A 25341-nucleotide genomic window follows, 5' to 3' on the forward strand; every position below is an offset into this window, starting at 1 on the left:
AGTCATTTTATTTTTATTTTTTTCATTCATGGTAATCATTTTACTCCTTATCTTTTTTTGTTCAAATTGATAAAATGATATTGAAATTTTAAAATTATTTTTTCTTTCTTTAGTCCATCTTTCTTCCTCCTTTAGATGTCTTTCTCATAACTCGTTAACATAAGTTTCTATTCTTAGTTTATATGTTATTTTTTATATGTTAGATCATTTTAGATTATGTACTGTAATATAGTTTATGAGGAACATGAATTATATAAGTTTATATGCAAGATCATTTGGCCCACTAAATAACTTTTGTCCCATAATTGGATCTTATCAATATATTATAAATCTATTTTATCTTTTTAGAAAGAGATCATTTATTTTTTCGTTTAGTAATTGAGACTTTTGATTTTCATGTTCGGATCTCATCAATTTTGATTATTTAATGGATTATAAAAAAATTTGGGGACTAAAATTGATGAGGGACCAAATTTTTTTTATATTTAATAGTTTATATTACATCAAAAATAGTTTTAGACACAAATATATTAGTTTTTTATTTAATCGACCGACGGGCAATGAAAATACTACTAAAAAAAATTAATTTAGTAATATTTGATTATATAGATGCCTATATATGATGGAGACATAAAATTAAATTTTGTATGTACATGGGAATCAGCTTCAACAGCAAAGCAGAATCAACGGCTCCAAATCAGTAATAACTTTGACTATTAATTTTGTTACAAATAATAAAATAATAATAAATTCACTTAGTTGGATATAATTACAACAAAATTTAGAAAATAGAAGTATAATTATCCCTAATTAATAGTTACTGGAGGGTATAAGGCAATTAACTATCTTCCTCATCATGTATTTTGTTGCTTCATAATATTTCTTTTGTTTGGTAATTAACTAATGCTTAAATCATAATTCTTCAAAATGATATTGCTTTTAATATTTAAATATCCAACTAAGTGATATATAAATTTTAACTCCAGTAGCTAAAGTTGGAATGTTATAGCAAACAAATTAATGTTTATAATTTACTAAGAAACTATTGAAGTTGATCAGAAGTTGTTTATAATTTTTTGATCTAAATCAGCTTAATTTGAACATTTCAAAAATAGAAATCATAAATAGAAAAACATTAATTTAGTTTATTTTGAATAAAATATATTGATAAATACTTATTTTAAGTGATTGCGAACACCCCTGAACACATATTGAAGTTAATTGGCGCTAAAATTTGGTAAATATATCATTAGTATTCTATTTCAGTTCATACTCTACCAAAAGTTGGTTGGTCTAGTTTTTGCTATCAAGAGATCAATGACCTATTAAATAAACTCTTTTGTCCCCGATTTAAACCTCTATGTCAGGTTAAACTGGGGATGAAATCATGGGATGGATCGAGGGTGTGTGTGTGTGTATATATGTTGTATAAGCTCAAACAAATTAAATAAAAGAAGTCAAATGCACAAGGATGAGAACACTTTTAACATAAAATCAAACCTCAAGATAGCTCATTTTGGAACCTCATCAAGAAGAGGTATACAACATTGTTTTGAGCTTAGATCTAGCCCATCAACATTTCTATGTCAGCTGTATTATGTCCTTGGAACCGATGGATCAATTGGAAATGGACTTAGGATCCTCAACTTGATGAAGAAATCCAAAGCAACTCCAGCAAATAGAAAGACCAAAAGACTTTCAGAAACATAAACTGCACCAGCAAAAGCATGCGATAGAATGCTGTTTACGTCTAATTCAAATGGCGGTCCGACTCCCAACATACCTAGACCTGCATCAGGAACATAACACAATTAACCAGGTGTTTGGGTAATCTTATAAGCTTTTAAAAATATTTTATAAGATGTTCGACAGCTTATACGATCCAAAAATAAAATGTATGGGACTTACAAGTTTCTCCGGAAACAGTAAGGAGTTCTTAAATTATTTTTTAATTCCAAAAAACTCCTTCATATTAATTACAAAAACTATTATAAATAACATTTTTTAGCTCCATCATCTTATTATATCCAAATACTTCAGGACCTTAGTCTTAGAATAAATATCTTACAAGCTCTAAAAACATGTACACTTACAAGACTTTTTAAATAAGCTCAACCAAAAACACCCTCTTACTAAAAAGTGCATGTGTCCGTTGATATACTTTACTTTGAATATCAACTACTTGTTACTCTCCATAAAATATTTGGCGTTTCAGACAGGAGTTTTAAAATGTATGTTTTGCAAACTTTAATTGATTTTTCTTAAGAATAACAGTTGGCACCAATTTAGTAGAAGGATAGTTTTGGGAAAAAAACAATGCCTCAGTCTCATTCTGGAACATGCTGACAAATAAATGGGAACATCAAACTTCAGTGGTACTGGAGTAGTCATTAGTACCTTTTACGAAACCAAAAGCTGCAGCTGTTCCTGATTTTAGCTGAAAATTGTCCAAGTCTCTTCTTATTGCATAGCGAAAAGTTACTCCAAACAATGCACAACTAACAAAGGTGATTGCCAGAGGAAGTATCAGCTCGGAATTGCTAGTCACATGCGTTAAGGAAATGGGAAGTTCCGCAAGAGTTCCAATGACAGCAGAAATCGAAGCAGCTTTAACAGACTCCAACCTCTCCTGATCTTTGCTTATCATTTCATTTCTTGTTTTGGTTGAGGCATCTCTGCCTCCGTCTGTCAATGATTGCTCTGCTTTGTCCACCATTGCTCTTGCTTCTGATATTTCTTTCTGGCATTCTGCAATCTTCAATTGCTAATCGGTTAGAATCTTTGACTAATATACCTTGTCAAATAGCTCAGTTGGGAATAGAGTGTGACATTTCTAACTGTGTATTCTTAAGTGTGTGTGTGTGTGTGTGTCTGAGGAGGTGTCTCTGTGTCTTGCTTGCAAAGTGGGAGTTTATAGAAACACAAATATCTAAGCATAAACAAGAAACCCAATAGCTCTAGCAATTTGAGCTTAGAATAGAAATAGAATTGAAGTGAGTAGAGCTAACCCATACATCTGTTGTCGGCTATGCTGCGTTTGAATGGAAGGATTTTAAGTCTATCAAAATGACTCAGAAAATCGCTCAAAATGGCAGCTCAAGTATTTCAAAAGCATTGTAAATGATATTATTTAATAGATTGATATACTTAGTTGTAACTAGCAATCTGAACACAACCTTAAGGCTATTTGAGGCCTGATGGATGAATTGAAGTATGTTTATCCATAATCATATACACAAGTTCCAAATTTAGGATCTTGAACATCATATTCAGTTTTCACAGATTGGGATCAACAGATTGATGCCTTTGTATTTCGAATTTCATTCATTTCTAACAAACCTCCCATCTCTATCTTCAAAGTAAATTGCCAGTCAACCAAAGATCATGTTAAAGTACATTTCATTTGTATGTTATTCTGCTCACTTATCCTTTCATTCATTAGCAGCTCGAGTCATTGGTTCATCCCTCCATTCGGTACATCAAGAAAACAACTGCACCACAAATGAGTGATGCTATCATCCATCGAGTCAAAAAGAATTGCTATATTCTCTCCAGCTCTCTCACCAGAAGAGAGCACTAGCTAATACATATTAAACATGAATTCATAACCCCACTTCTTGATAATGAATTTAAGTATAAAATTATTGTTTCCCACAAGATCAAGATTCTTATTAAATCACATCTTGCATCAGAGTCGAAAGCAACCCCTCCCCCCCTGATCAAATGAGTATATTCTTAAAGTTTACATGTAAAATTTAATCAAAATTCAAAAGTTCACGCCCTGTTAAATTTAGTAAGTTTGTCTCTCATGTGAGTTCAAATATCTCTTCACCCTGAAGCTAAGAATCCTGGCTTCGTCCATACTTTGATCAATCCTTTGTTTGACGAAGCAATCTATATTTAAAGGGGAACAACATGGCTGATCCATTCTAAGTGATTCTTAGGAGGTAATGGAATTTGAGGTCTCCAACATCAAGGAACCACATGAATTTCTTATGAATTCCACTATACATGAAAAACTGTGATTGTCCGAAAACTCAAGTCCGGGGATCTTCTAGAAACAATACACCATATATTCTTCAAATGGCAAATACAATTCCCCAACAATCCAAGAAACGAAAAGACTACACATTTCAGAACTTGGACTCTTACAATTAAGAGCATAAGATTACAATTTTGATACCTCAGAGGCTCTTGATTCGAGCTGATTAATATAATCCCTCATAAGCTTGGCCTCAATCTCTTGCTTCTCAATCTCAGCAAGCTCTCTCTTCGCCATTTCAACTCTCCTTGAGGCTTCCTCCAGCCCGGCTAACAAATCCCGGTTCTCTTCTTTGTTCAAGAGTTCCTCGACTCTCTCGTCCACCATACCCGACAGCAAGTCTTTCAAACTGCCCGCATTCCCACTTCCAGGGCTGCCATTTTTGCTGCAATTGACTGCCACAGCTCTTCTTGAAGTTGCAAATGGAGCTACAGTCGTGAGTTTGATTGACGGGATTATGTGAATTCTTTCTGTGAAGAAAGTTTTGGGGTTTGGTGGTGGGATTCGTGGAGGGTTTATTGCGGTTTTCATGGTGGGAAAATTTGGGCTGTTTGAGAGAGGAAATAGCACAAAACAGTGTACCTGATTATCCACCTCCCTTCTTTTTTCTTTTACTTTATTGATTTATTTATTTATTTTGTTTTTGGTTGGAACCTAAGATTATCCACACATTCTTTTTTCAAAAGGATAAATAGATAGTGATAATTCTTTATGAATTATTGATTAAAATGATATATAAAAAATATTTGCAACTAAACCTCAAGATGGAGTATAGTTGTACATGAGTTGTTAGTGCTACTACCGACTCTTTTAATTTTTTTTAAATATGTTTTTGTAGTGGATTTGGGCAAATATTATTTTATGCGAACGTGGTTAGTGCTACATGGGCCTCTTTTTTTAATTTATTTAATTTTATTTTAGGTTACAATTGAGAATATAATACATTAATTAATTAGTAGTTATTATTTTTAGTTTTTTAGTATTTTGAATTTTCTATTTAATATTTTTAATTAAAAATATTAATTAAGAATATATTAATGTTTAATTATTTATAACAACTAATAAAATTAAAAATTCCTTACAAATAAGAACTGTATTAACTTAAATAATATAAAATTAAATTATTACATATTTAAAAATGTCTGTCAATCCCACAAGTGTGCCATTGTTGTTGCAGTAGAGATCTTCTTCTTTTTGAGTCATTGATTCTGTTGGTTCGTTTTGCTCTTCATCATCATAATCGGCTAGACTGTGCAACTGGCTTGATGATGCTGTAGAGCTCGAATGTATTAGACCACGATATGCACTAAATAATAAAAATTGAATTGGTGAAACATTATGTCCTGATGCATATGTTTGAGTGATGTCAAGGCTAAGATCAAGATCAACGTGAGTCGAATAACACTACAAAAAAATTATTTTATAGTAACAATTTTTGTAACCGCCAAGTTAATTATTTGGAACATGATCGAGCTCGAAATATGCGACCGCGATGGTAGATCGTACTCGACCGCGTACCCTCACCAGATCTAGTGTTTGGGCCCTAAGGATAAAAACACGAACGTGAAGCTCGTCGGGTGGGTCCCTGACTATGACCCTCCGACGCTCAAGTTAGATTGATCGAGGTAAAAATGTGCGAATGCAGATAGTAGATCGCAAGTAAATGGATAACAGTTACCTCTGAAAATGACGGGTTAGGGTATTTATAGTTCCATGTGTGTATGGTGGGTTGGGCCACGGGTCACCATCCGGACATTCGCGTCTCTAATCGGACAGCTACCATCGTGTCGGGTCTCCGATTTGCGAAGCGGGTTCTTTTCGACCCATTTCAATGGGGCGCGGGTCATGTGTGGTTTGATTACTGAAATGCCCCTCACTAAGGGTATTTTTGACAAATTGGGGTTTTTTTCCCATCAGAACAGTTTTTTAAACATGTAATGACCTTTATAACGGCATCTCCTACTGTAGCTTTTGTGGGCGTTCCAAAATCTTTATAACGACTTGCTTGAAAGTCGTTACAATTTGTAACGTCCCTATAACGGCCATAAGAGACCGTTACAATAGTTGTCCAATAGCAAAAGATGCATTTGGACTTGCATTTGGAACGGCTAAAATGATTTTAGTTTAATGTTACAGTAACAGCCTTTGTAACACCTATATATATAGTTGTGCTTAAATTTTGTCACGATTTTTGGAATAGTGTTTGAAACAGCCATGCATTATGTTGTAATGGTTGTTGTATCGACTTTTGTATTTTTTTTTTTTTGCAACAGTTTCTGTAACGGCCTTTGTAACTCCATATGCTTATTTTATTTTTAGTTTTGTATCTGCCTTTGTTACTGTTTTTTACATTGCTTTAATAACGGCTTTTTGGATTATTTTTTTCAAAATTAATAACTATTTTTTGCATGGTCTTTGTAACGGCTCATGATTATATGACAGTAATTCGTATTCCAAAAACCATTACAAATGCAATGAAGAAAAATATATTTTTTATAATATTTAATTGTATTTAATCTATTTTAATATTTTTTAAGAATAAGTTATTGAATTGTTATATCTAGGTAGTTTTTTAATTTCTTAAATGTGCTCTATTATATAAAAAAAATATATAATATAATAAGAAAATAAAAATAATTTAATTACAAAAGTAAAAATATTATTTTTACAAAAAAAATACTAAACTAAATCATCATTCCCTTCGGCTGCATGTTCGTCATCGTCGCCGTCGGATACTGAGGGATCAGCTAGAGGGGCGTTGGAGGATCGGGCTAGGTGGGATCCATCAGTTGCATCCATGCCTAGTGCCTCGCTACACGATCATCAAGGTCGGAGTGCGGCGATTGTGGTGGCAAGGGTGAAGGAGCAGTGGAACTGCTGGGCTGTGATGGTTCAGCAATCGTGTGGTGGGCCTCAGAGCCGAGACTGAATACTCGGCCCCTCTTCTGGCCCCCAGCTGCTGACAACCACACATGTTGCTCATTCGGGGCCCTCAAGTCTTTAGAGGACAATGGAAGGTCTTGATCACTGTTTTGTTGGTTCTGGCGTTCCTCCATCATCCTCTGAACAAACACCGTTCTAGCTGTGTAAGCTTGGAGCAGTTGGGCGAAGGCTTCTGATTTCGCAAATCAGCTATGGCCGCAAAGGTAGATTCGTGACACCAGTCTGTGGTGGATTTCATCTCTTGCACAACAGTAATGAGGGTAGAAACCCAACCCTGTAGCTGCTCAGTTCAGACGGAGACCGGGATTAGGATTGGTAGCGAGTTTGCATGGTGGGAGAAAGAGGTTGAAACAAGACCAAATGATAGGGAAACTTAGACAGAAAGAAGACTTAGAGAAAGAGGAAACATTATCATAATATTTGGTTTTGTTTTTAACTTGTTTTCGGGTGTTGTGTGGAGATAGAAAGAGAAAAATAAAGATAAATAAGTATAAGTTAGAGATAGTGTGTATATTTGAAATTATTTTTGGAGATAATATAAAATAAGTATGGTATGTTTGATGTTGGGTAGTGGGAGACAAAAAGTATTGTTCATTGTCAAATCATGTCTCTTTTATATATATTTATATGTATATGTGTGAAAATGTATATTTATATGTATATGTATATGTATATTTTTTGGACAAAAAATAATCAAAATACTGTTTTAAAATAATGCAAAATATACCTAAAACTGACAAAATAAATTAGGCTAAACATAGTGTATATTTTGGCCCATCTTAATCAAAACCAAACATAATGTAGATTTTTCATATATATCATCCGCCATGCTCACTTGGTTATATGGAGCTTCATTTACTGACTTATTACAAATCAAATAAATTTTTTTATTACTAAACTATCCTCATACGTCTTCATGCGTTAATGCATGTGAGGAGGTATATTTTCACTATTATATGAGTATTTTAGTTCGAAAAAAGTTATTTGACTTGCAATAACTCAGTACTAAGTTAATGGAGGATAAATATCAATTTTCATTCATTTTTTTTTTTAATATATGCAAATTCAGTGATTGTTGACCAACGAGAGGACTTATTTTTTAGATGTAAACAAACCTTAGGAATGTTATATATAACTTTTTAAATTATAAAAATCTACGTATAATTACAGCCAAATTCAGTGAAGTGGACTATAATTATCTCAAAATAAAAATTAACAAAGAAAACCAAAAACAAACAAGGTTTGCTACGCAGTATCTTGACTCGCCAGTCCTTGACCCTACCCGTTTACGCATTGACCATAGAGCCATATTGCGCAGGGCTGACGGACCGCACGCACTATAAAACCACAACATATTCTCATTTCTGAACATCCAACAACGGCATGTTCATAGCATTTTCAAGAACTTTGTTCAGCACTCACCGTCTCTTCGCCTTCGCAGCCAACCCCAGAAGCCGATTCTACCTTAGTCTCTCACCCATGTCAACTGCCGCCGTTAAGCGAGTGGGCACTCACAATGGCAGCTTCCACTGCGACGAAGCCCTCGGCTGCTTCATGATTCGCCTCACCAAAAGATTCTCCGATGCTCATATCGTCCGCACCCGTGACCCCAAGGTTATATTATCTTGCCCCTTTTGTGTTAAGTTAGAAACTTGTTGATGTTGGGAGGTTAGAGCTTATGGTGTTTGTGTGTGTAGGTTATGTGTTTGATGAAATGTGTCTTTAATTGTGCTAGGTGCTGGAGACGCTTGATGCTGTGCTTGATGTGGGTGGCGTTTATGATCCCACAAAAGATCGCTACGATCATCACCAAAAGGGTTTTGAAGAGGTTTTTGGACATGGGTTTAATACTAAGCTTAGCAGTGCTGGTCTTGTTTACAAGGTAACCTCACCTTCATTCTTTTGTTGTCTAGTTCAGAAAAGAATTTTCCCTCGGTGAAAGACAATGTCTTTGTTGTTTGAGTGCCTTTGGTAATGAATGAGCTAAAATTTCTTGATCATTTTAGTTTGAGACAGATTTGTGTTGTTTGAATGATTAATTCAAGTAGTTGGAGCCTAAATCTTGGTTGTGTTTCTTTGCGTATAGCATTTTGGAAAAGAGATAATAGCTAAGGAGCTCCAAGTTGATGAGGACCATCCAGACGTGCATAGATTATTTTTGGCAGTTTATAAGAGCTTCATGGAGGTATTCTGCTTTTTGCATTTGTTTCCTTTTCCATTTTGGAGAATTATCTTTTTCTCCACAATCTGGATAAATTATTGTTGATGTTTGTGATGGAAACATCCGTATTAGTTAGTTTTTTGCCAATTCATTATCAATTGTTAATCTCTATTGGCTATGTAGCTTATGCTGCATGTTCTTCACCTTAATGGTAGCAAAGGATAGGATAAGGCTGCCAGATCATGAGAACCTTATGGTCCACATTAAGTGAGGTTTTGTGAGGGTTGCATATGAAATCCGAAAAGTGGGTATCAGTTTCCTCCAAGTTTGTCAATCGTGGTTGCAATTTTGCCTAAAATACCTGAAAGCCAAATGGAGGAACAAGGGAAAAAGAAAACTTGAGCCCAGCCCGAACTGTCTGCCTACCCGCTCTAGTACCTGAACTTTATGGCAACCTTTTATGTAAACGTTCGAGGAATCACTATCATGTATTTGGATATTTTATTAACAATCAGGCCTCTTCTCCTGTATCAAGTGCCTTAAAAATTGATCATTACTGCACTATGCAGTGATCTATTACTAAAACCTCAAAAGATTCTCTTGTCCAATCGATTAAGTCTGTAGCTCGCAGTAGCTATTATGAGTTAGCTCAAAGCAGCTGCTTTTTGCATACCCATCTTTTAGTCACCTGAATAGTCTTCATGTCTTTCACATATGCTGAATGCCCTCCTTATATCAAAAGGATGACTTTCTCAGCCCTGATTATGCATTAAGTTTTCCTTCTGTGGATTTGTATAATTAAAGTATTCTGAAATTTTACATCACTTTGTTAGATTATTCATGTTAACATTTATTTCTACTAATAACAGGCAATTGATGCCATTGACAATGGGATCAATCAGTATGACACAGACCAGCCTCCAAGATACGTGAACAATACACACTTGTCTTCACGTGTTGGAAAATTAAATTTGGATTGGACCGATCCTGATCAGTCAGCTGAGAAGGAAAATGAAGCATTTGAACGTGCAATGGTTCTGGCTGGCAGTGAGTTTTTGGATGTAAGTTCCTCAAGTACATCGGATATCGTCTTTTACTAATCATGTACTTTTATCCTCTCTTTTGGAGACTTCAATTGGAAGCACTTCCATCAAAAAGGCTGGTTGCCTTTTGGATCCGTGAAATTTATTTTGAAAATCTTTGACACTGAGGTCTTTCCTGATTCTGAAGCTATAAAAGAATGAAGTAACTTCTGTTTTGCTTGTAATTGAAGATTACATTTTTGGAAGTTCTAACCACATTATCTTTGTTTAGAGTGTCCGCTATCATGCAAGATCATGGCTACCAGCTCGGTCAATTGTGATGCAATGTCTAGAAGCTAGGCTAGATGTTGATCTTAGTGGAGAAATTATGATCTTGGATAGATTTTGCCCGGTGAGTATTTTTCACCAGCAACTTATTTTCGTTTGTGTTTTCATTTTCAGTTTTCAATTTTTATTGGAAAATATGTGTTTTCAATTTTGCATAAATTTTCATGTGAAACGAAAATGTGTTTAGATTAGTTAATGAGGTTGTTTCTTATATTGAACTTGGGTGTTATGTCAGTATATTTTCAATGAATATACATTTATAAAAAACATGTTTTCACTTTGATGACTATTTCAAAAACTAAAAATTGGAAATGAAAACAAGTAATTTTTCGTTTACATTTTTCAGGGGCCACAATATTTTCATAAAATGTTATACTTAATCACATTCATAGTTTCTTAGAGGTGCTCAATGGCTATAAAGAAAATGGATTTACCATATTTGGAATTGAATGGAACATATTAGAACATTTTAGGCAAATATGTCTTAAAGCTGGGGGAAACCTTTTGGGAGAGAAACTTCCAGTATTATTATCTTGTTTATCATTTTACTTTCAGGAACTTCATAATCCAAGCGATTTGCGTCCCATAAACATATGCAAATTTGAAAGATGGCATACAATTTCACTTTATCCAAGTAATCTAACTTCACCCTTAAAGATATGTACATTTTACATGAGATATATGATTTTCACCTTTATTAAGTAATCAACTGTCTTTGTAATCCCATTGTTAAAACACTGCTATGATCATTTTATACCAACCATCATCTTATCTCTTATCCAAGTACTCTTAAAAGACTCCTTATTTGACAATATTGTATTACTGCATTTCTGGAAGAAAGTAATTTCCTTCTTCTCATCTTAGGACTTAGCCTCTGGGGTATGAAATTATGAATACCCTTGTACACTTTTCTCCCTATTATCGATTTTATTAAGATCATGTTGGTTTTTAATAAACAGTGGAAACTTCACTTGTTCGAGCTCGAGGAAGAAATGAAGATTAACCCACCTATTAAATACGTGCTTTATCAGGTAGTCCTGCACATCTCTTTCTTTTCATATTTTGTTAAACAATTATATCTCTTTTGGGGTTCAGCTCACTTTTCTGTTACTCCTTTTCATAACCAATTATTTCCTACTAAAGAAGTCATTTATCTGGAGAACCCTTTTGATGGTTCGAGCAAAGATTATATGCAATAGCAGGGAGTTAAATGTTGGGCCAACTTGTTCGATCAGTTGTTTGGGTAATGATTGGGTTAGTGGTGGAGACTTGTAATGTTGGCAACTTTTCGCATGCAAGCCCATCTGCATAAATATACCAAGAACTTGGAACTGCACTATAACTACATTGACATCCTGTTAAACTGTTTTAGGACGACCGAAGCAAAAGTTGGCGAGTTCAGGCTGTGGGCATAGCACCAGATAGATTTGAGAGTCGTAAGGCTCTTCCAGCTCAGTGGCGTGGTCTCAGAGACGATGAACTGTCTAAGGAAACGGGTATTCCTGGTGGTGTTTTCGTCCATATGAGTGGGTTTATTGGTGGAAACCAAACATACGACGGTGCACTTGCAATGGCAAAAGCTGCTCTGAAGCTCTGACCGCAAGAAACAGCAATGTGATTTATGTTTACACTGATTTTTCTCGATGGATTTGATTAGAAGCAGCATGCTATTTGTTACAATTCATGTAATTTGCCTTGAAGGCATATATAGTTGTTGTCTCTAGAATATTAGGCAAGATTTTATAGAGGTTAGACGTTGCGGTGGACAGAGTAGGCATTAAAACTTGAGCTTTAGAGAAGAAACCGTAGAGAACAGCATCTTTCCAGTTGACACAGCAATTTTCTTGATGAATTCAAGTTGGCATCTTCTCTTTTTTCTTTTTGTTTTTGAGGAAAAGAAGTAATATTACTAAATGCTGAAGTCATCACCAAAAGGCCAATGTCGAGGAAAATTAAGTCACCCTCCTGAACAGTAATAGCATCCTTAGTAAGGCAGTGGACAACAGAGTTGCCTGTTCTACAGATACAACGAAAAAAGCATGCAAGAAAGGATTGGCTAAGGATTTAGTGCTAGCCCCAATAGGTGGTGAATCCTCTTCAGCTGACACAAGGTTGCTGCAATCGCCTTCAACAATGATTCTTTCCCATCCACGCTGCTGAGTAAGAAGTGCCTCCCGTGCTGCAAGGGCCTCCGCCAATTCTGCCAAAGCAACTCGAGGTAATCTATGAGATCCGATTAAGGTACCATCAGCATCCCGAGCAGCCACACCCAGTCCCACTTCTTCACCCCCATTAATTAGCACCCCATAATAGTTAATTTTATGGCAATGATCCTCCCACCATCCAGCATGAACCCCCATCAGAATACCCGCCAGGTTAAAGAACCTCCATTCCAATTCCAACGCCCACGCCCAACACAACCCCGACCAACATCCAGAAAACTACAAAGACAACCAAACACATGCAACAAATCTTTGGTCAAGAAGCAATCTCCTTCCACTGGGCTAGTCTTAGTTTATAGTCCAACCATTCCGCCTGGTACCATACCTTTTCATCAATCCCCCACATACCACAAGAGTAATGGTAGAGGTGAAAAGAAAGGGAACTGTTCATCAGAGACAGGAAAATCCAATAACGGGTTCTCGTGTTTCTAGAGCAAAACGTCCATGCACGTCGCCAGAACAAGATAATGCAAGCAAAGCACTGTCACAATACGACAAGCCACTCCAAACGGCTATATGTGTTCCGAATCGTACCCTCTCCTCCACGTTTACTGCTGAAAGTTGTATCTTTGAATTGCATGCAGGGGAGTTGTTAGGCCCGATTTCTTACCAGCAACACGTTCACTGGTGATAATCCAAAGATCTTTGTCATTTTGGACACGCACATCCAAGCAAAACGAGCACACAACCTTTTATCAGAAGACTTCACTTTGATGGATCTGCAATTCGGTCTTCAATTGGCTTATCTGGGAACATTTGGGTCCTTCGGAAGACAAATCAGGTGGAACTCACACAAGTCCATTGCTACACCATGAACCATCATCTGCAAATCTTTGAGGACGACAGGATCCTGTCCTACTATCAGCCATCTATAACCAGTGGTGAAGCCAGAAAATTGGCTTAGCCTATCAAAGTTTAATCAATTAATTTAAATAAATATTAAATTAAAAATAGTTTTAAATTAGTACACAATTGCTTTACAAATTAAATACAAAATATAGTGATATAAAGTGTTTGTTTGATCCTGTGACTGAGCAGGTCAAACCTACGGTTTGAGTATAAATATCTTTTCTTGTGCCAATTTTATTCTTCTATTTTACAGGATTTATGAAATTAAATATATCAAGTTTTTTCAATTTTAGTACCATTTTAAAAATCTGGCGAAGCATAGGACTAAATATGTCGATTTTTCTCAATTTTAAGACTATTTTGAAAATTTCGTGAAGCAAAGGACTTAACATATTGAACCCCGTATCTTATGGGACTAAAACGCTCTAAACTCTACAATCACTTCTTCTAAAATCAATAATTCCAAATTAATTCTATCATAATAAAAATTTTATAATTAATTACGCAATTGTCGAACCAAATTATTTCAAATACAATTAATTGTTACAACTATGACTTGACAATCAAAAGGCTGCAAAGTTCCTGATACTAATAGTTGTTGTTACATCAACACTGTTCGAAATTGTTTATATAGTAGGAATTCTTGCCAATAGAAACTATTTTTACATATTATTTTCAAAAAGTCACTATAAGATATTCAAACTACAGTACCTATTGACAATAATTATTTCATCAATATGAAGTAATGATCTAGGGTTTATTGGACATAATTTCATTTGTCTAATAAAAGATTAGGGCCACCCTTTATATGTGAAAGATTGTAGCAAACCAGAAAAACAGAGTATTGAAGAAAAACACTAAAAAGGCGGAAGCCATAGTTGAATTTCATCTTATTCTAAATGAATCAGTTCTTCAGCTTATATACCTGGAGAAGAAGAAAAATTTACTAACCGTCCTGACTAATCTGCCACGTAAGCTAACAGGAAGAAAAAGGAAAAGTGTTTACAAGAAAACGTGTTTCCAATTATGTAAAACACGTGGAAACCATTTAAATAGAACATGACATAGTGCGTCTTCCTCCTCAATGCTGCAACACATGAATGATCTGCATCAGGGATGAGAAGAAGAAACCTCAAACCTGCTTTCCTACGGCACCCCCTCAAGTTGGAGCGCGAGAAAGCAAGCCCAACTTGGATAGGAGGTAAGAGAATGAAGGGAAGGACAGAGATTTGGTAATTAAATCAGCCAGCTGCTCTTTCCCCAAGATGTGCTGGGGAGCGAGAAAGCTTTTCTTGAACTGCTGGTCCATAAAACTCGCTAGGATAAGCGGTATAAGCATGAGACCAAAGACAGATAAAGCCCCTAAACTATAGGATAGTAAGCCTCTCCAGACCACAGAAGGGTGAGTCGAGCCCATGCGAAGGGTTTAGTTAAGATATGCCAGATTCCACCAAGTATACAAATGGAACCCAACCATACATGTCCTCCAATTATATCTTCTAAATCGTACGGGAATGGGCTAAAGTTATGAATTTATAATCTGATGATCAAGTCGATTCCACGATTATAAGTTCATTCCAAGGGGGTTAGAGTTGCCGGGCATGATCTATGATCAGAGTCAGCGCAGGAGAAATGCATTATCAATCCACTTTCATCTCTATTGGTTTAATAATCAAATGCTCTTTCTATGCTTCCTTTTAACAAGCAAGGCAAGGAAGGAGGAATTGAACCTTTGAAGGAAAAAAGCAATGGTCGTGTTGGGACTTCTGAAGTCCTTAAGCCTCAAGCTTGGAGGTAAACTCCTTATTCCACTGGCATGACGCCTATTCGAACCATAAAGGGATTGTTCCAAACGACAAACTTGGCCGGGTTGAGCTCGGAGATAACCTTGAGGAGGATGTATATAAACCTTCTCATCGAGATGGCCATGGAGAAATACATTATTAATATCCAATTGCGAAATAGGCCATGAATGCGAAGAAGCAATTGCCAAAAATAACCTGATTGTCTATTTTGGCAACTGGAGAAAAGCTGTCGAAGTTATCAATGCCTTCAATTTGGGATAGCCTTTAGCCACGAAGCGAGCCTTATAACGACTAATCTTTCCATCTCGAAGAAGCTTCACTTTGTATACCCCAACGAGAGCCAATAGCTTTCTTGCCTTCTGATAACATAGTTAAGTCCCAGGTCTGATTTTGCTCCAGTGCATGCAGCTCCAGTTGCATATCTTTCCTCTACCCCTCATGTTGGTTAGCTTGAGCAAAAGACTGTTACAAATGGTGACTAAAAAGCCAATTGAATTGGTAGTTTTGAAAATCATTTAGCAATCTTTATAAATATGATATTATCTTGATGAACGTAGTAAGCATTCATCTGTGGCACCATGTGTTTGTTTTGCTTATTATTTACGTTGAACGGTGTTTTAACGTCACAACAAATGCTCATAGACCAATTGAATAACCCATGTAGTTGGGCTGCGCATTAGATAGCAGCTATGAAACCAACTTTTGAGGGTTGGTTTGAAACGTTCCAAATCGAGGACCTCGAGACTAGGCATCGAGAATCCTATAGAGACTTTCACTAAGTATTGCATTCATTGGATGAGTGTTGTGTTTCATCCGCGACAGACATGGGATGTCTATGCAATTTTAGTGGATTAGTTGACAAGATTGTTAGCTGATTGAACTGACTCGCGGGAATTATCATATGGAAGCCTTGGAGGCTTGGTCGGTATGACTTGAATTCCCGGCTCCAATAGTACAGGATTAGTCCTTGGATTTGAGGAATAATGGCAGTAGCTTGCATATGATGGCTATATCTTGGATCTAGTGAGAGATGGCTGTGTCTTCGATATGGTCATTATAAGTCTTTTCCAGTGTAGTCGGATTATGTATTGAGGACGGTGGATTTCAAGTTAGAATCTGTCCCCTATCAGTATATGATAAATATATCTCCTATGTGCTTTGATATGGTTTAGACTCTCTAAGTCTATGGCCATAGCGATTGATCGAATAGGAAATGGTTTTCTTTGTCGATCAATAGAGTAAACGCATTTCAAGTATTTAGCATAGTTGCCTAGTCCAGGATGGGAGCCGAAATCCAATTTCATGCCCTAGACTAAGGCCGGGAGATGGTCGACGAAAGGATCGTACCTGTATAGAACTCAAGAGCTTAAATGTTCAAGCCAACATTCACCTAGTCTCTAGTGCCATGGACCGTTGCTAGACGGCCACCCATGGTGAGGGGAGTTTCCAGTTAATGATTAATCGAAAATAATTAATTAAATTAGATTTAATTAATTATTTGTGTTGGACATAATGCCCAAGTCTAGCTGAGGGTGAACCTAAAGAGTCACACACAAATCACTGTGGAATTGGTGGAATTAATTCGAGAAGAAACGAATTAATTTAATTTGATTAAATTAATTCAATGAGAATATATATATATAATTGGATCATTTATTTAATAATTCATTTGATTGATGGCTCAAAAATTAATTAATTGGATTAATTAATTTTGGACTTAACACCTTTAAATTGATTGGATTAATTTAATTGGTTTGGCTTAATTAATTGATTGGATCAATTAATTAGAGTTTGGTCTTATATTTATTTAATTGGATTAAACAAATCTTTGAACGTAGTTGGGCTAAAATTAATTTAATTAATTATTATCCAATAGACTTTGGTTAGGTTTGATTTAATTTGATTAAATCGAGCCCGGTGCATATTTGAAGTTCAAGCCCATTTGAGGGTGGTTGGAGCAAGTTAAGGAGGAGTTGAAACTCCTCACCATAATGAAAATAAAAGAGTGGTTATTTTCATCATAGTTGAAGGTTATGTGTATGTGTGTCTATAGGTTGTCCTGGAGGCAAACTTGGTGGTTATTGAACTTTGAATTCAATTGTATGTAATATAAAAAAACTACACACATTTCATGTATAACCAACAACAAAAGCCACGAAATTTTGCCCCCTTTTTCTCTCCAAAAATGTTCTCCTTTTTGTTTTATATTGAATTGGATTCAATTTAGAATATAAAATATTCCAAAAGCACTGATCAATAGTATTTGTTCGGAGTTATTTTTTCTTCTAATTCTTTGTTCTATCTAGCAATAGGACAAGATTTATATCTCTTCTTTAGTGTGGCGTGGAAAAATTAGAGAGGTTCTAATTTATATTCTAAAATGAATTGGAGAACGTAAAGGGAACAATGCATGTTGCTGCTCAACTACAAAAACAAAAGGTAAGGTTTCAATTTTATTTCTATGTTTTTTGTTTCATCCTCTAGCCACTTGTCTAGCATTATTATTTGTTTATTATTATGCTTTTGACAAAGATCGAACCCCCGAAAATTTCAAAGGGAATAGCCCTTTGAACCGTTTTAAATTATTTTTTATTTCACGCTTCCGCTATGTTTTCGGACCATTTTAAATTAAAAATTGATGTTTAAAGAAAATAATTTCTTCCAGCCCAGATCAAAATTTTCAAATTTTGAACCAAAAAACAAAAAAGAAAAAAATCCGGATATGATCTATGCATTTTACTAATTAATTAATTTGTTCATTTTCTCCTTTTGGTTATGTATTTGGACAAGTTTCCTCCTATAAATACACACACTATATCACCACCCGTTATTCTAAGCTTCAAAAGAGTTTTACACACACCCACACATAGGGGGCAATGGCGGACGGAAACGTTAACCTGTCGACCATCAAGAGGTCAGGCTCCGATGACCAATTTGCCTCCTCCGCGGCCAAGAAGCACCAAATCAACAAGGCGCCTCCCCACGTGGAGGATCCCGCGGCGGCTCTAGCCAATATCCGCCACGAGTTCGGAGAGCATGGAGGCGTCAACATGTCAATTGAGGCCTCCGCCACCTTCACCGTAATGGAGCCCGACACCCTACGGCGGATGTTCGCCGGGGAACTCGGCCCCGACAGAGATTTCTTCATTTACAGCCGACACTTCAACCCCACCGTGCTCAACCTGGGCCGGCTCATGGCCGCCCTGGAGGGAACGGAGGCCGCCTACTGCACGGCCTCCGGCATGTCCGCCATCTCCTCCGTCCTCCTCCAGCTATGCTCAGCCGGCGACCACGTGGTCGCCGCGCGGACCCTCTACGGCGGAACCCACGCGCTGCTGACGCATTTCCTCCCCAGGGCTTGCAACATAACGGCGTCATTCGTGGACATCAGGGACCACGAGATGGTGAAGAGGGAAATCGTGGAGGGGAGGACGAAGGTGCTGTACTTCGAGTCGATGTCGAATCCGACGCTGACGGTGGCGAACGTGCCGGAGCTGTGCAGGATAGCGCACGAGAAGGGGGTGAAGGTGGTGGTTGACAACACTTTTGCGCCGATGGTGGTGTCGCCGGCAAGGCTGGGGGCGGACGTCGTGATCCACAGCATTTCCAAGTACATCAGCGGTGGGGCCGACATCATCGCAGGTCCGTTCACCTTTCTTACGTTGGATTTTTTGTTCATGTTGTGAAAGGTTATAATTACGCGTGTCCTATCACATTTTCCTTTTTTCTTTCGTTTTTTAAAAATATTTTTCATGAAATACAGTTCAAAATTATAATAAAATGATTTAAAATCTTTTTTTTTATATAGAATTATTAAATTCAATGATTACGAAAAATTTTTAAATTCAGAATTTCAAATCCTTCCATCCAAAGTCAACATTAAAAGATTTCAAATAAATTATCAACTAATAATATGATGGTAAATATATAAATCTCCATAATTAAACACAAATTCTCTTGAAATATAAATAGCAATTCCCACATCTGTTTTTTAATATATCTTACTTATTCAATTAATACATATATGTTTTTAAAACAATGATTCATTTTCTAAATTCAAAATATTAAATTTATACACGTATTTAAATGTGCCGCGAATACTACTTTTTAATAATAGTTGTTAATTGTGTTTGTCTTCGTCAATTTACTTTAACAGTAGTTGTTACTTTTGCAATAAATTTTGTTTTCATCAACAACAGTTGTTGTCTGTGTCTATCTGTCTTAATAAATAATATTTATTTTGACAGTAATTGTTGTTTTGTCACTTATTTATTTTAGTAATTACACATAACATTTAGTAATTAGTCCTAATTATTTATGATATGCGAAATCCAACATTATTTTTAAATTTTTGAATCATAATAGAGGTTGTGGCGATTCTGCCATTAATTATCCAAATATGTAAATATTAATATAAGGTGGTGACATGCATGAGGTCTGCTTTCTTGACTTGTACTTTCTGGCCCTCAATTTTAGAATGTCTGGTCTGTATTTGTACTTTCTCCCAACACTTGGGGATTTTATTTATTTGCTATACAACAATTTTCCTTTCTTATTCTATTTTTTTAAAATATAGATAATTATACTTATTTCATTTTATAATTGAGATAATTATAAGTACCACTCTTTTTTAAAAAAATTATAAATAATTTATTAATTTTAACGTCCATCCAATATATAACGAGCCCCATTATTTTGGTGTCTATTAAATTTTTATGACTATAATGTCATTTTGAATTATAAATTATATTATATAGTTTTAAAATTTTGTAAAATATTTTTATATGGAGTAATATACATGGGACAAATATGACTTTACCCATTCTTAGATTTTTCACATTTTCTCAAATACTTTTTCTAAACAATAATCAACAAAAAAAATTAAAAAATTTCACCTTATCATTTAGGGTCTATATTATAATTTTTCATTTAAATGGTATTTATAATTTTTTAAATGAGAAAGGAATAAAAATAATTATTCTAAATATCAAGAGCGTTTGTTGTAATTTTATCTAAAATATATGATATATAATTAAAGCTCCCCTTACCTTATCACGTTAAAGTATGGTGTTGGGATCACGTGCGAGCCTGATTCGGATTTCTAGTCTCGTGATGTGGTCAGTAGTAACATGTCCGATGCATTTGATTACATTTTTGCCTACTTTTAATTTTATTCCATTTCAAATTAGTTATATATAAAACCATATGAAATTGAAAAGAATAAGTTTTGAGGAAAATTAATTACATTTTCAGTAACTTGTGGCATATTCCGTGCTTAATTATTTAAAATATAGTATTTATTATTAAATAAAATATATATAATAATAAATTAATATCAGATTTATTAGAAAAAGAAAAAAAAAGACGAACGTAACTACCACAAGATAGTAGGAGGAAGGGAAGCTAGATAAATAAATAAGAAAATAAAATTAAATATTAAAATAATACAAAATGACAGATATAAAATAAATGAGACACCAAAAGATCTATCCCCCTTGATAATAAAGTAGATAAGATATATAATTCATAATGTGTATTTGTTTTTAATATATTTGGTTATGTAGTTTGTATTAATATTATGCAATAAATAAAAATAAGTTAAAACGAATTGAAGTCTGAATTTTTATAAAAATATAGTAAACATTGAGAATGTTTTTTGCCCATATTGTATTTTTTATTCAGTAATTATATATTAATGTTTGACGTTTTGATCCTTAATTAAGAAATGGAACTTGAAATTTGGTTTATTATTTTTGTAATTTTCGTGATCTGTGAATGCAATTTGTTAGAAATATAAAAATTGGTCGGAGAATAATACATGAAAGTCGTGTCTATTCTCAAATTTAAGTCGGTACATGATTTACAGGTGCGAATTCCGACAGATTTAGAATTTTTCAACAAAATATGGTCAAATCCCACGAAATGTACAAAATTAATAGCAAGTTCCGTTTTCTAATTAAAGGATCAAAATACCAAACATGTATATGTATAGGTACAGGACAAAAATTAAAATATGTGATTAAAATATTTATAAAAAAGTTGAAATAATATGGAAAGTAAATGACAAAAGAATAAATCTAATATATAAATAATCTGCTGATGGAAATTGGAACAGATCATCGTCCATGTGACCGACTGGTGTACTTTTTATCTTGTTGTCTCTTGAAAGTGATGGCGCTATGGTGTGGACTATACCACGACAAATATACACCCACTCCTGCTGACACACTTGTTCCACAGTTAGATTCCTTTAGATGCATGCATATTGACCCTAGATTCACATCTGACACTCAATCAGATTAAAGATTCTTGATATGGAATCATTTTATCAATTGATCAAACGGATACAAATGCATCCACAGGTGCTGTTTGTGGGCCGGCCAGCCTCCTGAACTCAATGATGGATCTTCATCAAGGGGCTCTCATGCTGCTCGGCCCCACGATGAACCCGAAGGTGGCATTTGAACTATCAGAGAGGCTGCCACACTTGGGCCTGAGGATGAAAGAGCATTGCCACCGAGCCTTGACCTTCGCTACGAGGATGAAGGAACTCGGGCTGAAAGTTGTCTATCCGGGCCTGGAAGATCATCCGGATCATGAAGTTCTCAAGTCCATAGCAAATAAGGACTACGGTCACGGTGGAATTATTTGCGTGGACATGGAGACTGAGGAGCGGGCCAACCGGTTGATGAATCTTTTGCAGAACTGCACTCAGTTCGGGCTCATGGCCGTTAGCTTGGGCTATTATGAGACGTTGATGTCGTGCTCTGGTAGTAGCACGAGCAGCGAAATGAATGATGAAGAGAAAGAGTTGGCGGGCATCTCTCCGGGGCTGGTGAGGATGTCGATTGGTTATAATGGTACTTTGGAGCAGAAATGGGGCCAATTTGAGAATGCACTAAGTAAAATGCAGGAGCATAAGCTGTAAGGTGAATTCTTTACGTCCTGCTTGGGTCCTGGAATGGTAGGTAACATTATTGTTGGTGTGGTGGTTGATGTGTAGAAGAAAAACATTTGATCTGTTTTCACCTAAATGGCACCATAATGTCTTGATGTATGATGAATTGATGTAAGAATCGCCATGAATTCTATTTAGCTGTCTATCCATATATTTAAATGGAAAAATGTGGATTAAAGGGAAGAATTTGAGGAATGACTTTTAGATGTTCATATTAATCAGTATTTTACAAAATATGCACTATGATTTTTCTTTTAAACGGATTTTATTTGATTTGTAATGAGTGTTAGGATTTTGTATCAGGCAACTGTCGATTTGGTACTGTAAGAGTTACAAAAACTTTGTAATGGATTAAACAAATATGTTATAATTTGGAACAGACATGGAACGGCCTTTTATACCCATTACAAATATTAGTTATATTAAATTTGCAGCGGCATTTGTGACGAAATTTAGAATCATTTTCTATTCACATATTATATTGTCTTTTGTTATAATATTCGTTACAAAATGGGTTACAATATTTTAAAATTTACTTTGATTTATTTATCTCTTAATTATTTTAATATTAGATTAATTTCTTCTAAATTTTAATTTTAATAAATTAAATTGAAATTTCATATCATAATAAATTATTTTAATTGTACTATATAATTTTTTAAATTCTATGAATTGAAATATTAAATAAATTGAAGGATAGTTAAATAGTTTTTGAAAAATAACAATGGATAATTTATATGATTATCACGTAATTAAATATTGCATAAAATAAATGATTATGTGCACACAGATATAAAATCACATAGGCACATAATTGTGGATCAAATTAACCTTAAGCAATGGAAGAATGTTGATCCACACATAGGGATCAACCTTGTGTACAAGCCCAAACTTTTTATGGATCACGAACTCATTGTCTTTTTCGTTGATTCGAGATCACCCGACGAACATTTTCAAGATTATCCCATGTTGGATCTTACTCCAAATATTATGCAAACCACGAACATGCCTTACTCTCCTTAGTGGATCACTACTAAATTAACCCACTCATTTACACACCTTAAATCCATGGAGTCTATGGTGATGTTTTAAGGAGGAATGTAAAGAGAAATATAGAAAGACAATATTTGGAGAGAGTATTGCTATAACTGATAGGAGTGCATTTTGTGTTAATTTCAAGTGATATTTTGCTATCTTTTACAGCTAAAATACTTCTAATCAAGTGTCATATTGCAACATTAGTGTAGGGTGGATAACCCCAGTGATATCTCGTATTACCAAATACCTATCAACTATTACAAGGTATAGCAATGGAGTACAGAACTCCTTAATACAAACCAAGATATTAAATTATAACAAAACAAAACAAGAGAAATATGAAATCGAATAGAAAGAACTAATCTGTTATGAGAAATCGGCTCAGGTTGTCGCCAGACCCAACCACCAAGGTGTGAGAGTCTTATCACCGAGACTACTCACCGAGAGTAAGAGCACCAAGAACCCACGGTTACACCACTTTCGGCCGAGCCACAGATCACGCAGATTTCTTCTCTCACAATCGGTCACACAGACTTGTTGTAAGGTTTGTTATGAGAGAGATATAAAGGGGGCTCGTGTACTGCTGCTTTTCCGAGAGAAAGGGGCCGGATATATATAGGTTCACGGCGGATTGAGAGAGTAGTGGAGGAGGAAACTTTCCAGCAAAGCCATTGTTTTGGCTTTGGAAAGTTTCCTTCCAAAACGCCGGTAGAACAAGAAAGAGGAAGGGGGAGAATCCATGGAGGATTATAGCCGTTAGAGAGAGAGGAGAGGTATCAGCGGCGCAAGGGAGAAGAAATGGGAAATAGCAGATTAGGGTTAGGGTTGTAGTTTAAGTAGTGAGCAAACCGGGTAGCGGACCGGGTCGGGTGGGCAGCCTGGTGGGTTTGGGCTTTTACTCAGCTGGGCCTCTCTTAAGATCATTTGGGCCATATACTTTACATGCTCCACCTTGGACCAAATCTCAGATGAGAACTTGGCAAGGTGTTCAGGGGTCTGGCGACTTCATCATAGCCAAAAACTAGGGACCCTCCAAGCTTTGTACCTGCAAAAGAAAAATAACTAATAGCAGATGACAAGTCAGTCAGGTACTAATCTCAGAATTCTTAAGCATGTAACAAACTTATCTAATGGTAAGCTTTTGGTCCCCATATCCGCAGGATTGTCCTCAATATTGATTTTCTCAAGTTTTATAATGTCCTTACCCACGATGTCACGTATGAAATGGAATCTTACATCAATATGTTTTGTGCGATCATGAAAGACAGGGTTCTTACAAAGCTGTATCGAAGACTGACTGTCAGAGAAAACTACTAATTTTTCTTTTGAAAACCCGATTTCTTTTATAAGACCATCAAGCCAAATGGCTTCTTTGAAAGCTTCCGTTGTAGCAATATATTCTGCTTCAGTGGTAGATAAAGCAACTATGTGTTGTAGTTGGGATTTCCAACTAATGCATGCACCGCATAAAGTAAACACATAAGATGTAGTGGACTTACGGCTATCACGATCATTTGCATAATTTGAGTCCACAAATCCAACAAGTTGAATAGAATCAGAATTTCTAGAAAAAGTAATGCCAATATCAATAGTGCCACGTAAATATCTAAGCAAAAATTTCAGAGCTTCCCAATGAGGTGTACCAGGGTTTGACATATATCTACTAAGACAGCTAATTGCATATGCGATATCAGGTCGTGTGCATACCATGAGATACATGATGGAACCAATAACATTTGAATAGGGAATTTTATCCATCTTGGCTTTTTCAGAATCTGTTTTGGGAGATTGATCTTTTGAGAGTTGAAAATGTGCAGCTAGAGGTATTGAAATAGGTTTTGCATTATCCATGAAAAACTTTTTCAAAACAGATGAGATATAAGACTTTTGGTTCATGCCAAGAAATGTTCATGCCAAGAATTTGTTTTGCATTTCCGAGATCTTTCATTTCAA

General features: G+C 35.5%; 3 protein-coding genes across 4 annotated transcripts; 2 read left to right on the top strand and 1 right to left on the bottom strand.

Annotated features, from left to right (window-relative positions):
- Positions 1-1462: 1462 nt before the first annotated feature.
- LOC105179942 (homer protein) lies at positions 1463-4647 on the bottom strand. Its single transcript, XM_011103602.3, has 3 exons — positions 4184-4647; positions 2398-2755; positions 1463-1789 (listed from the first exon to the last, which is right to left on the bottom strand). The coding sequence occupies exons 1-3, from the start codon at positions 4571-4573 to the stop codon at positions 1596-1598; spliced, it is 942 nt and encodes a 313-aa protein (XP_011101904.1). The 5' UTR covers positions 4574-4647; the 3' UTR covers positions 1463-1595.
- Positions 4648-8318: 3671 nt separating this feature from the next.
- Positions 8319-12390, top strand: LOC105179941 (uncharacterized). 2 transcript variants are annotated; one of them, XM_088880939.1, is made up of 8 exons: positions 8319-8599; positions 8721-8867; positions 9072-9170; positions 10016-10207; positions 10461-10580; positions 11072-11150; positions 11476-11547; positions 11889-12028. In XM_088880939.1, exons 1-7 carry the CDS (start codon positions 8369-8371, stop codon positions 11517-11519), a joined length of 912 nt encoding a protein of 303 aa, XP_088737065.1. In that variant the 5' UTR covers positions 8319-8368; the 3' UTR covers positions 11520-11547; positions 11889-12028. The 2 variants fall into 2 exon arrangements, with proteins under 2 accessions (XP_088737065.1, XP_011101903.1); XM_011103601.3 differs by lacking the exon at positions 11072-11150 and having other exon boundaries at positions 8325-8599; positions 11889-12390.
- Positions 12391-18199: 5809 nt separating this feature from the next.
- On the top strand, positions 18200-22536 carry LOC105179940 (methionine gamma-lyase). Its single transcript, XM_011103600.3, has 2 exons — positions 18200-19034; positions 21755-22536. The coding sequence occupies exons 1-2, from the start codon at positions 18269-18271 to the stop codon at positions 22318-22320; spliced, it is 1332 nt and encodes a 443-aa protein (XP_011101902.1). The 5' UTR covers positions 18200-18268; the 3' UTR covers positions 22321-22536.
- Positions 22537-25341: the final 2805 nt, after the last annotated feature.

The sequence above is a fragment of the Sesamum indicum genome, linkage group LG6 (genome assembly GCF_026168435.1).
Source record: "Sesamum indicum cultivar Baizhima isolate 11 linkage group LG6, ASM2616843v1, whole genome shotgun sequence".
Classification (NCBI taxonomy): Eukaryota; Viridiplantae; Streptophyta; class Magnoliopsida; order Lamiales; family Pedaliaceae; genus Sesamum; species Sesamum indicum.

Bases quoted from the DNA above. Each gene is read 5' to 3' on its own strand.
- LOC105179942 (XM_011103602.3), bottom strand. From the start codon at position 4,573: ATGAAAACCGCAATAAACCCTCCACGAATCCCACCACCAAACCCCAAA. The intron at 2,756-4,183 runs GTATCAAAATTG...TAGCAATTGAAG, and splicing joins TCGAATCAAGAGCCTCTGAG to ATTGCAGAATGCCAGAAAGA. The intron at 1,790-2,397 runs GTACTAATGACT...TTCCTGATGCAG, and splicing joins AGCTTTTGGTTTCGTAAAAG to GTCTAGGTATGTTGGGAGTC.
- LOC105179940 (XM_011103600.3), top strand. From the start codon at position 18,269: ATGGCGGACGGAAACGTTAACCTGTCGACCATCAAGAGGTCAGGCTCC. The intron at 19,035-21,754 runs GTCCGTTCACCT...ATGCATCCACAG, and splicing joins TGGGGCCGACATCATCGCAG to GTGCTGTTTGTGGGCCGGCC.
- LOC105179941 (XM_011103601.3), top strand. From the start codon at position 8,369: ATGTTCATAGCATTTTCAAGAACTTTGTTCAGCACTCACCGTCTCTTC. The intron at 8,600-8,720 runs GTTATATTATCT...TAATTGTGCTAG, and splicing joins TCCGCACCCGTGACCCCAAG to GTGCTGGAGACGCTTGATGC. The intron at 9,171-10,015 runs GTATTCTGCTTT...TACTAATAACAG, and splicing joins TTTATAAGAGCTTCATGGAG to GCAATTGATGCCATTGACAA.